The sequence below is a fragment of the Schistocerca gregaria genome, chromosome 1 (assembly GCF_023897955.1).
Source record: "Schistocerca gregaria isolate iqSchGreg1 chromosome 1, iqSchGreg1.2, whole genome shotgun sequence".
NCBI lineage: Eukaryota > Metazoa > Arthropoda > Insecta > Orthoptera > Acrididae > Schistocerca > Schistocerca gregaria.
The window spans coordinates 166,894,836-166,908,555 of NC_064920.1; the positions used below are offsets into that span (position 1 = coordinate 166,894,836).

The 13,720-nt window shown below is 42.2% G+C and overlaps 1 protein-coding gene across 2 annotated transcripts in view; it reads right to left on the reverse strand.

Moving 5' to 3' along the window:
• LOC126336114 (protein MTO1 homolog, mitochondrial) overlaps nucleotides 1–13,720 on the reverse strand; it is a 72,404-nt gene that overhangs the window by 31,477 nt on the left and 27,207 nt on the right. For both annotated transcript variants that reach the window (XM_049999596.1, XM_049999605.1), the window contains exons 3-4: nucleotides 8,137–8,344; nucleotides 7,882–8,058 (exon numbers count right to left, since the gene is read on the reverse strand). In XM_049999596.1, the coding sequence (XP_049855553.1) occupies nucleotides 7,882–8,058; nucleotides 8,137–8,344 (385 nt within the window). The remainder of the gene's footprint in view (nucleotides 1–7,881; nucleotides 8,059–8,136; nucleotides 8,345–13,720) is intronic.

The window sequence follows — 13,720 nt, forward strand, 5'->3', positions numbered from 1 at the left end:
CTATCCTAAACCTCTCCTTTTTCCTTACCATTATCAACCCTTGCCAGGGATAGGCGAAGTCCTCAACTGCAGCTACAGCAGAGAAGAACATCTTTGGTATGGTGCAGCTGGCGGAGGAGGCACCCTTTCCCTCCTAAGTGCAAATGACGAGTGGAACCATTGCCTTGTGGTGAAGATGGATCTTCAAAGACGGAGGGATTAAACCCTGAAAGAAAATCCTCAGATGTGTTAGGCTTAGCAGGCCAGCAGATGAGAAAAAGTTGTTATTGGTTTCTATCAAAGAACGAGCCTCACTTTTTATTTATCAGACAGTATATTATTTGGTGCAGTTATGTACACCTTATTTGGTACAGTTATGTACACCCTACCTTGTGATACATATCAGAACTAGAGACAGTCTCAAGTAAAAATGCACTCCACTAAAAGTTTGGTTTGAACAGCAGAAACTTAACAATTTGCTAGGAATGCTGCTATTGCAAGTGATATGTTCTTACATTCCTTCAATCTGAGAAATTTACTGTTGGCTGCAAGAACTAACTGATATATAAGAATTTAAATGTGAAATAGAAATATCAGAGACTTGAGTGTGGATTATTCTCTTGGCTCTTGAGAATACCAGAGCTAGTGTCTGGTGCCCAGCAGAAGGGAGCCTTGTCCAGCCTGGCAATGATAGGTCTGTCTTTCTGTAACCAATCTAAGTGGTTTGTGATGGGACTTTAATATGAGGGCTATAAAGATTGTAACTTCAGATAGTAACTGGCACTAGTGCCTCCATCTTGATGTCAGAGCCTCTGATGAATCATTCCGCATCAGGTTGTGATTGTTTGGGGTGCATGTTCTGTTTGAATATTTAAAATGTGAAGGAGGGGGGAGGAGGAGGAGGAGCTTACTGTTTAATGTCCGATTGACAAAGAGGTCATTAGAGACAGAGCACAAGCTCGCATTAGGGAAAGATGGGAAAGAAGCCATCCCAGCATTCTCCTGAAGCAATTTAGGGAAATCATGGAAAACCAAATCAGGATGGCCGTATGCTAACCACTACCCCACATCACTCTGTCCCGTTTAAAATGTATGCTGCAACAGAAAATCCTGCAAGTTGTGAAGCATGATCACTGATTAGGTTAGCCAAAAGTCTGAGACCGATTGGAATGGTGTGAGGAAATGATATAAATAGTGAAGCTGCAGTGAGAAAATGGTGCATCTTGGTTATCAACGACCACACTAATGGTCAAGAGGAAGTGGCAAGTAGTAATTGTTTTTTGGGACAGACAGGCATCTGGTGAACTTCCTCTAATGTGATGAAACAATAAATAGTGAGAGTGAGCGATATTCTGCAACATTAAAGAAATTAAGAAGACTTATGCAAAATAAGAGTCTAAGAAATTCTAAGGGTGCTTTCATTCACAACAGCATACAACCCCACATGGCTATTCAAATTCAACGGATCTCAGATATCTTCGGATGGAAGCATTTTAGTCATCCATTGTATAGTCCAGACATTGCTCCAAGCGATTTTCACTTGTTTCCACACACAAAGACCTGGCTTGCAACACAGTGCTTTGACAATGATGAGGAACTGCATGCAAGAGTGTGTGTGAATGGTCCATGCCTCAGGCAGCAACATTCTGTGATGATGGAATTAACAAGCTGGTGTAACATTATAATTTGTGTATTAATCTATATGGAGATTATGTTGAAAAATAACTAGGTGATGTGCCTTTCAAATGCAAGGAACAAAGGTAATTTCTTTCATTTTTTAATTTTAAAACATGACTTACTGAATAGACCTTGTACTTTGCCTTAAGGACCAGTGACTTTCCCAAGACCGCAAATGTTTTCCAGGACCTGTTGGAATTAAATATGTGAACTTTCCGTAGGAGTACTATTAGTAGAAGCATACACGACTGTTGGAAATGCTTCCTTTCTTCTCCTTCTGACTGATTGGATGATAGGCCCAAACATTAAAACAGTTTTGCAGAGCTTCTGAAAACGAACCCCTTGAATGTGAGGTCACACAAGACCAATTATGTTTATGGCATTCAATGCCCCGTGTATTGTCAGCCATGTGATCACAATATTGGCTGCTAATGGGAACAGGGGATGGGACTGGAAGTACCCAATGGTGAGCACAGCATGAGGCTACAGAGAGTAGTTCCAACTGCTTTGCTGAAGGGTAATTCACAACAGTGCTAATGGTGTTGATACAAAGCAGGACAATGGCAATGCCAAACAAAACAAACATTACATTATATTTCCCACAACGCTTTCTGGAGTTGACACTTCATCAGAAAGGAATTTCACAGAGTAAGAAACAAGGGGCATATGAAATATTAGCCTTTCTGCATGATGGTTCGAGTGTTGTATACGCTCAACTGGGTGGAAATGTACATGAGACGTACAATGATGACAATATGTGCCTAACAAGTGAAAATGATACTGAAACAGGCATTGATTCATGTTGTTCATTATCCTTGTCAGACAGTGAGCCACAAATCCATTCTCCAGAGAAACATAGTGAAGGACAATCGTTGTCCAAGAACAGGGTACTAAACATAATTACATACATGGAAGATCATCAGCAGCAAAGTAAAAAAAAACAATTATGAATAGATTTTGAACACATCACCAGCAGTATGACCATACAATGCATAAGAAAAACTTAGGATATTCAAGGGAGGACAGAATTTACAAGGGGTGCCTGATAGCGACTACTACATTATGCACATCGAATTGTGCACTATGTAGAATACAGTGATTTCAAGGGAAGCAGTGGATGGTTGCATAACTTCAAATAGTGCTACAGAATTTGAAGATGTAAGGTAATGTAATTCAAAACAAAGCATCCACTTGACAATGCACAGCAAACTACAGAATTGGCCCAAAATTTTGTAGATGTGGTAAACAAACTTATCCCATCATTCACGAAAGAATTTGTTTTGAGCTCTGACTAGTTGGGAGTTGAAGAGGAAATGCACATGAAAGGAAACCTGGAATTTAAAGGTACCAAGAGAGTTTTATCAAGATCAACTAACATCAACGCCTTAATGCATTCATATACAATTACGTCAAGTGATAACCTGCTTGGTAAATTGGCTGGAAAGTTATTTATTGTATTGCAAGAAGTGGGATGTGCTCCGCCCCCTGTGATTCTTTCTCATGTGTGTGATCTTGCAAGAGCAGTAGGGAATATTTATGTTGCAGCAGGCAAGAGTGGGAAAATGGCCATAACTGTGGTAGGAGCACTGCTTTTGGTCAATAACTGATCAAAAAACTTGCTTTTGCTTGATTCCTGGTCAGTGTATAAAAATCATACTCCCTTAGAACAAACTCACTCTCCTGAAATTGTGTGACTTTGCAATTCATACTACCTGGAACCACTGGACAAATTCAGTGTCTGGATGTTTCTTTTTTCCATGCTTATAAAACATATTATCACACTACACCTTAAAGGATAACCACTTTCACGATAAGCTCAACAATAAACTGTAGGCATCCATTGTATGTAATCACACTCCATCAGTTCTCATCACCCCGTTACACCAATTCATTCTATATGCATTCTTTAAGAGTGGATACCTAGCTCAATGTCCTGCATGGTTTGCAGCCCCTCAAAGTCATCTTCGATCTCGATGGTGCGAACCTTTGTGATCACTGTGGCCTGCCTTTTTTCATTCAGCGGTCATGGTGCAAGTTAATGGTTTGCTTTCAACATTTCTTGAGTGTCGACTATATCCATTTTGCAAAGTGTAGTACTTACATCCCACAGAAGGTTGATCTCTGCACCTCCCAGACATTCATTCCTCCTGATGGACAGGAGGAATGAATATTTTTCCTGTCATAACCATTAACACAATACGTTCAAATGAGCCTTACTAAACATTGACTTGTGACTCCCATTCGAGGGATTCCTTGTCAGAGATCACAAAATCGCAGAGTTGGCTGACAGCCCTTGTGGGTGTAAGAGGCTAGTCATGTCTTCTCTGCAGTGGAGCTGGTGTTTAATATTTCTTAAGTAGTTAGTTAACCCTCAGTAATAAACAAAGCACTTTTTTCATACATGGGAAGGTCTCAATAATTCACAAGCACAGTGGTGGGATTCCGACTGAGTCATTTCCCAGTTTTCTAGGTGAGGGTTATAGTGTAGAGTGCAAAAACATGCTTATTAGAGGCCATATATCGCAACATGGAGCCATTAGCTAACTGGAGATGGTATTTAATAAATGTGACAAACATGGCAAGTTTAATTAAAGCCAATGAAGTATATCTATTTCAGTGTAAACTTAAGGTGCAGTGTTTTTGTGCGACTATACCAATACAGACTTACAGTTGTTATCATGTCCTGTTTTATACACTCCTGGAAATGGAAAAAAGAACACATTGACACCAGTGTGTCAGACCCACCATACTTGCTCCGGACACTGCGAGAGGGCTGTACAAGCAATGATCACACGCACGGCACAGCGGACACACCAGGAACCGCGGTGTTGGCCATCAAATGGTGCAAGCTGTGCAGCATTTGTGTACCACCGCCGTCAGTATCAGCCAGTTTGCCGTGGCATACGGAGCTCCATCGCAGTCTTTAACACTGGTAGCATGCCGCGACAGCGTGGACGTGAACCGTATGTGCAGTTGACGGACTTTGAGCGAGGGCGTATACTGGGCATGTGGGAGGCCAGGTGGACGTACTGCCGAATTGCTCAACACGTGGGGCGTGAGGTCTCCACAGTACATGGATGTTGTCGCCAGTGGTCGGCGGAAGGTGCACGTGCCCGTCGACCTGGGACCGGACCGCAGCGACGCACGCCAAGACCGTAGGATCCTACGCAGTGCCGTAGGGGACCGCACCGCCACTTCCCAGCAAATTGGGGACACTGTTGTTCCTGGGGTATCGGCGAGGACCATTCGCAACCGTCTCCATGAAGCTGGGCTACGGTCCCGCACACCGTTAGGCCATCTTCCGCTCACACCCCAACATCGTGCAGCCCGCCTCCAGTGGTATCGCGACAGGCATGAATGGAGGGACGAATGGAGACGTGTCGTCTTCAGCGATGAGTCGCTTCTACCTTGGTGCCAATGATGGTCGTATGCGTGTTTGGCGCCGTGCAGGTGAGCGCCACAATCACGACTGCATACGACTGAGGCACACAGGGCCAACACCCGGCATCATGGTGTGGGGAGCGATCTCCTACACTGGCCGTACACCTCTGGTGATCGTCGAGGGGACACTGAATAGTGCACGGTACATCCAAACCGTCATTGAACCCATCGTTCTACCATTCCCAGACCGGCAAGGGAACTTGCTGTTCCAACAGGACAATGCACGTCTGCATGTATCCTGTGGCACCCAACGTGCTCTAGAAGGTGTAAGTCAACTACCCTGGCCAGCAAGATCTCCGGATCTGTCCCCCATTGAGCATGTTTGGGACTGGATGAAGCGTCGTCTCACGCGGTCTGCACGTCCAGCACGAACACTGGTCCAACTGAGGCGCCAGGTGGAAATTGCATGGCAAGCCGTTCCACAGGACTACATCCAGCATCTCTACCATCGTCTCCATGGGAGAATAGCAGCCTGCATTGCTGCGAAAGGTGGATATACACTGTACTAGTGTCGACATTGTGCATGCTCTGTTGCCTGTGTCTATGTGCCTGTGGTTCTGTCAGTGTGATCATGTGATGTATCTGACCCCAGGAATGTGTCAATAAAGTTTCCCCTTCCTGGGACAATGAATTCACGGTGTTCTTATTTCAATTTCCAGGAGTGTATTTGTGGCTATTTTTGCCATACATTCTTAGGAGCCAGTTGGAGGTAGTGTATTGGCTGTTGGTGGTGTATGTTCTCCTGTCCAGTTGTCACATCTCTGAATTATTCTGGATTCAATCTATCCCTACACAAAACTCTACAAGTCATCATAAAATGCACTGCAGAGGACACATTGTGCTGCTGATAATCTTTCCCTTTCCTGTTCCACTCGCAAATGGCGTGAGGGAAAATCAACTGTCTGACTTCCTTTGTATGAGCCCTAATTTCTCTCAGTGTGTCTTCATAGTCCTTGCACAAGATATTCGTTGGTGGCAGCATGGCAGTAGAATTATCCTGCAGTGAATCTCAACTGTCAGTTTTCTAAATTTCCTCAATAGTATTTCAAGAAAAGAATATCACCTTTCCCCCACCCCAAGGATTCCCACTTGAATTCATGGAGCATTTTGCATAACACTTGCATGTTAACTGAACTTACCAATAACAATCTAGCAGCATGCATCTGAAATGTTTAGATGTTTCCCTTTAATTGGACCTAGTGGGGAGACTGAACACACTAGGAGTACTCAAGAGAGGGTTGCACATGTGTTCTGAATGCATTCTCCTTTACAGATGAGCTGATCTTACCTCGAATTCTCCCAATATATTGAAGTCGACCATTTATCTACCTCCAACCAACCATATGTGTTTATTCCATTTCGTATCACTTTTCAACATTATGGTCTGGCCTCGGCAACCAGAGACAGTGATCATGTGTGTGTCAGTTGTGTAGTGTGTGTGTGTGTGTGTGTGTGTGTGTGTGTGTGTGTGTGTGTGTGTGTGTGTGTGTGTGTTTTGTGTAAAGAAGGTCCTTTTGGCTGAAAGCTTACTTGTTTGACTGTCTTTATGTTTATCCATCTGCGATTCAGCATCTCCATTATAAGTTGAGTAGCGATGTATCCTTTTCACAATAGTGTCATTTTTGCAATTTTATGACTATTATTTAAACGAATGGAATGTGTGAAGCAACACACTACTAATACTGTATTCAAATATTGCAGGACTGTTTTTCTCCATTTTTTTGGAATAAGCCGAAGTCACAGAACTACGAGTCTGCCAAGAAACATTTCCCAGTTAATTTTTTGAAGCAACATGTCATTTCAAGTATTTTATGGATGATTTTATAGTAGTAGATTTGTCATGTACACCGTTGCTCCTATGACATTGTGTTATGCTCATAAAGTAAATCTGAGATGCTCACGCTATTTTAGGAGAACGTTATTTTTGAGCTGTTGTCGCAAATATACGTCCAAATTTAACTGTGCCGGACTTATCCAAGAGCTATCCTCTTTCTCCCACACACTGCAATGCAAACACTTTCTTGCCACCAGTCCCTCCAATCTAATCCCAACAGTGAACCCTGCCTCTTCCTATTTGTACCATCACATCCAACCGGGACCCCCACACCCTCCCTACCAACCATCCCCTGGTCATCTTCCAGGAATTCCTTCCCTCCAACTTGGCCTCCCCATTCTTCCCAACATCCCAGCAGAAGAAAGGACAGCCAGACACAGTCTCAAAACATTTACTGACCTAACTGTCCTACCTGCAGACAAAGACTTGACCACCTTCGTTACGAATCACATTGACCACCTGGTGGACGACCTTTGCCAATTGTCTGACTCCTCAACCTATAAACTTTGTCAGAGTGGTCCCATCTCAGGAGTCCAACATAATCTCCAATCCCTGCTTAAAGTTTTAGGCCATTTCCAGAGTCTCACCAGTGAATTCATTCCCTTCTCACCCCTATGACATCCTAACACAGCCACATTCTACATGCTCCCTAAAATCCATGAAATCAAAAATCCTGGAGGTACCATTGTAGCTAATTATTGTGCACTCACTGTAAGAATTTTGGTCCTCATGACTAACAACTCAAACCAACTGCCCAAAATCTAGCCTGTCACGTAGGAAACTAAAAAGGTTAACACAATAGGTTTTTCTAACAAATATAGGTTTATTTTGATGACCAAGTCACATCAGTGATTTCTCAAAATCTTGAAAAGAGAATACTAATCAAGATAGGCTATCATAAATCAACACAAAAACTGTTTACAGTATTTTTTTGTTCTACAAATACAGACCTGTCTTGAGGCGTCCCATACGAAATCCAAGTCTCTCCAAAGTTTTCGCCAGTCCAATAGCTGGAGCATCACCAATTCTTCCAGCGGGTCTCACTTCTAAACCTATATTTATCTGTCCTTTCAAGAATGTTCCTGTTGTTAGTATCACAGACTTGCTTCTTACTTCAGTGCCATTGCCTATTAAAACATCAATTTTTTTGCATACTATCTTTCATAGGTTCTTTTATCATATAAAATTAAGGTAACAAATCATACTTAGCATCACTCCAGCACAACATTTCTGAGCATTTCCACATTCCAAACTGTTTACATCCTCCATAATTAAATCTTCTACTGAGGACACCATCACTTCAAGGTTTGGGGTATTGTGAAACAACTCCTTCTGTATATGATATTTGTACAGTTCTCTGTCTATTTGTGCCCTTGGTCCCCAAACAGCTGGCCCTTTTCTTTTATTAAGTACCTAGAAAGAAGAAGTTAAAATTCCTTAATTATATAAGATCTTAAAATAACTTTGACCACAAATTAAAGCATAACCTGAAAGGAAGGAGGGATTAACACGTAGCTACTCAGTTTGAGTGGCAGCAAGTGGCAAATAATACAAACCCTAACACAGCAAAAATGAAGAAGTGCAATGGAATGCAGATGGTCTCAAAACAAACACCATCAGCCCACTCCAACTCTCTCATAATTTAGCGATGGCCGAACGGCATTTCAGTCACCAATATAAAATGTCTCTCTTTGCTAACAACCACGCTATGAGGCCCGTTTAAAAAATACTGGAACATTAGTAATAGCTCCTCGATAGCTGATGATGGATAATTTCAAAATGTGTCATTCGAGCAATAAAGTCATTCCTTGCCCAATGTTTCACTTTTACCACTGCAAACTAGGTCAACACAAATGCAGTGCTACGGATTGTTTTAATTTCAAGCTTGAAATTAGACAACAAATAACAACAGAAATATTTTTTTGCATGATATAATTACAAATGAATGATTATTACATTTTTTGCTTCAAGTACTTGTACTGTGAAACCTTAATTTTTGCCAAATTTCATGATTCTAGGTCAATGGCAAGTACCCTGCAGGTTTTGTTGAGCGAGTTTGTGAGCATCGAAATACGACATAAATGGTCATACCTTTTGATTGCACTGATTTAGAAGCTTCAATGTTTTATGCTGCCAAGGGACCATAGATCTCAGTATATCACATAACTTTCAACCTGATATGTTTACCCATTCCTGATAAAAAGGGGTTTTAATAGACAGGCAGCAAAGCAATCCTATAAGGATTCTGTTTCTACCAACTGAGGTATGGAACCTTAAAAATGGAAATGGCATTCTACGATAAGTGCATGAGAAGATTAAAAATATTTATGAATATTTTTATCCATGAGCATGTATTAATACTAAATTTTGCAAGTGCAATGTACACAGAACTACCATAAGCATAAAAAATAAAGCTACCCCTGGAAAAATGTGCATGACAAGATAAATGATGGGATACCACTACAAAAAGGGACATATGAATGAAACTAATATCATTACTTTTGTAAAGCCGGTGAGAGAGGGGAGGGGGAGAAGGGAGGGATGGGGGGAGGAGTGAGAGAGGGGTGTGCGGAGAGGGAGGTATGGGAGGTGAGAGAGGGGTGGGGGTGAGAGAGAAATGGGGGGTGTGTGAGGGGGGGGTGAGAGAGGGGAGGGGGAAGAGGGAGGGTAGGGGTGCAAGAGGGGTGGGGGAAGAGGGAGGGTAGGGGTGCAAGAGGGGTGGGGGAAGAGGGAGGGTAGGGGGTGAAAGAGGGTTGAGGGGGTGAGAGAGGGGCAGGGGGTGAGAGAGGGGAGGGGGGAGGGAGAAATGGGGAGGGGGAGAGGAAGGGATGGGGAGGGGAAGTGGGGGAGAGAGAAAGAGAAAGAGAGAGAGAGAGTGAGAGAGAGTCTGTGTGTTTAATCAGTCAATATCATATAGGACATAATAATAAACAACAGAGAGTAAACTTTATAAATATTTAAGAACTTCTTTAAATGTCTATATAAATCAAAACATGAATTACAAACAAAGAGAGATAATAATGCAGATAATGAAATACTCAATTTAACATCAACCAGGATGTTTAAAGGCCATTTGAGGTGTAAAGAAGCAAAAGGAACCTGGAGATGATAGTGATTCAATACAAATAGTTAAAGTTTGAGGCAAAATAATACAAATTGAATTTGCTAAATTATTTACAGAACACCTGCAGAAGAAGATAATTCTTAAAAACTGCACTGATGCTGTTACTGTTCTACTTCAAGAGAAAGGGAGGGAAAAAAGGAAAAACGGTATTGACCTATCTCCCTCCTCTTCAGAATTGCAAGACGTTCTCTAAATGTCACCAACCGCATGGAGAAGCATGACATTTTAGTGAAACAAAAGAGCATGCTGGCTTTAGAAGTGGATACAGCACAACAGGTCCATTGCAAGTTGTGAACAGAATTACAGAACGGAGTTACAAGTTCAGTCATCAATATATCTATGATTTATGACTCTCAGAAAGCTTTATTTCAGCGTCAACAAAATCTGTAAAAACAGCATTTACTGAAACCACGTTCACACTCTGATAGATACATCAATTATGCATCTTCAATTAGACTTCATTAAGCTTCTGAAAAGTTGAAAACTGGATAATGGGTGAGGGTATGAGATTCCATATCAAATATTTGTAGTGGCCCTCGAGGAAGATTTCAGATCCCTAGAATGAGAAAATAAGAAAAATATCTGATACCTACAATGGAAAATATATGAAACACCTCGGTTTTGTCTGTTACATTGTATCTGCATTTAATGCAGATGAACTCTGGGGTTAATAGAAAAACTTAATAAAACATGTTTGAAAATAGCTTGCATGTGTTGACCATAAGGGCTTCTAATTGCCTGGAGCCAATATAAGAAAGGTCAGCAGCCCTTTTGGTTGGGGTGTGGTTGGCGGGGGGGGGGGGGGGGGGGGGGGAAGAGGGAGGGAGGCAGGGAGGGAGCATAAGGGACTAAACAGCGAGGACATCAGCCCCTTAGCCAAGATAGGTTATCTGGAATTAGAGATGCCAGATACAAATTTGATTGAAATATGGAAGGTAATTTAAAAAGAGGTAGAAGAAAAAAGTTACATTGATAACCATGTCACAGAACACCCAAGCTGTCCCCCACCCCCCATCCCCCTGCCTTATCTGTGTGTAGATGGCAAGAGAAACCTCTCCCACATTTGATGCTGCACCAACCACATTAATGGCTAAGACAGTAAATACAGAGTAAAGAATGCCTTCTAGTCTAAAGAATCATAACAGTAAACATGAGACTGCTAGAAACATAATGAACATCAGTTGGACTAACACCAATCATTCTGTCTCTCTGTAATTTTATAGTGCTTGCTGTCTGACAGTTGCCGACACATCCCATATGAATCAATCCTGCCCTATTAACTTTGGCATTAATCGCAACTGCAGTTTTTTTACTCTAATTTTGTACATGAATAAACAGCCAACCTCAACACAACCTCTGTGCTTAGAAATCATTCCACTTATCTGTTTCACAAGCAGCCAAATTATATTAGCCAACCTGACTATTACTTATTCATCTTGGAGGTAATGGAGGCATGCACCTCTCAACAAAAAATAACATACCACCAACTAACATTCTGCCAAGGCCCTAGACATACAGGATGCAGCCAAATTCCCCTTACAGACTTTGAGGTACCAGACGGACAAATTAAGCATATGAACTCATGTCTAGAAACATGCCATTTTCCCGCTACTTGCAAAATACCCCAACACACATTGCTCTCGGACTCCTGCTGATTCTTGTATGGGTTCACTTACAAGTATGGCTAAATATGATGACCACTGACATCCAGAGAGATACGGTACCTCCATTCCATATTCTGGTACATGCAAGCACCAAACTCTGGTCCTCCAGCAACTGCCCCAGCTATAAACCATGTCAGTAGGTCTCCCTCAGATGCCACATAAATCAAGGATTTCATGTGATCCCACAGATAGTAGTCTCATTGGTTCAAGTCTGGAGAAATTGTGGGCCACACAATCTGGGCACCAGCACTTCTCCACCATTGCCCAAATAATCAGTCCAGATGACTTCAGATGACCCATGAAAAATCATGGTGGAACCATGTTTTGACACACAAGAAGTGGCACATCTTTCAGGAACCTTTGTGGTATACCATCAAACAATTGGAAGTATGCAGCAACCATGAAATGTGGCAGAAGAACATATGGTCCAATCATATATCCATCCAGGAAACCTCTCCAAATGTTTCAAACTGCATAATTCCTTAAACCCATGGAGGATATGCAACAGGTGGGTATTCATGAGTCCACACATCACTGTTGCACATATTGAGAAGGTCCTGTGAACTAGGCTTCATCCATGAAAAAGGATCTGCTGTGGGAAGTTGGGATCATCCACACACAGGTGCAAGAAGCACGTGCAGAAAAAAGCTGCTGCTCACACAGAACATGCCAGATGGTCTGGTGATCCAGATTCATTCTATCTTATATGGTTTTGACACTCGTTGTGTTCTCTTCCACTCCATGGAGTACAGCCTCTTCAAACTTGGGTGAGTAGCGTTGCCCTGGAGCGGCACAGTAAATCCTTCTAGTGGTGAATGTACTTATCTCTGAGACCTGCTGGTACACCACAACAAAAAGGGAGTGCAAAGGTGTCTGGTGGTGTGGAAAATGCTCTGCATACAACTAACGAGTAGCCCTCCCATCGCACCAAGATTTACCATACAATAACATAATATCAGCATATGTGTAGTTTGCCACAGTCAACAGCAACACACTAAAAATGAAATGTATGTACAGCTTCGATTCTGAACTGTAGTGAATGAACACTACTGTACAGTAGTACAATATTAACAAAGACCACAAACACAATAGGAGGCACAAACCTCTCAGTGCGAGTACAGCAGCACAGAATGAACAAAGACCACTAGTGCAACAGTAGGTACAAACCTCTCCAGGCAGATCACAAACTCAACTGAACAGCATGTAAACAAACCGGTAGAGGGTATGGGACTTCAGGTGATTGGTAAATGATGCATGTAATACCGTAGTCACTGGTGCTGAAAACTGAATGTGTGTTGTGTTACGCTGCTGTTGTTTTTTGTTTCTTTAGGGTGCAAAAGAGCTCAAGTCATAAGCACCCACATCATAACTTAAAATGGTAAATTACCGAATGAATTTGAATTCGACAATACTCTGAACCTAATTGAGTGGAACAGAGGGACAGCTGAAAACTATCCCTTCCCTGTTGAAGAGCTTGCTCAGACAGTTGAAAATTAAATTTCCTTCACCATATTACCATGATGCGATTTACGGCTCGTGCTGTATCAGCTAAAATATCTGATAATTCACATGGCAAACATACATTAAAATGTAAACAGTTATAAAATCGGCTTTGGATCAGAAAATGGTGCACTGTCAATGGCTGATTGCAATAAGCACAGAGTGGTATGGCATCTCCATTTAACAAATGACGGAGACTGAAATGACAGTGCCCAATACGCAGCATAACTAAAAGTGTCTCCTGAGGATAAGAGAGGCAAGAGGAGATCGTCCAAGCATTGTGAGATGTTTAATTTCCCAGACTGACTTCCTACACAGAGATGGCCAGTGTTCATGCCAAAGTGATATAATGTTTCTACATGCAGAAGCATAGAGATCATCTGAAGGGACAGAATAGCTGGAAGGCCTAGGTAGTGGGACTGCAGCCTTGGCTCAGCAGCTATATTCCCCTGACACTCCGATGTGACCAGAGACCTACATGAAAATCACGTGGGCTCCACC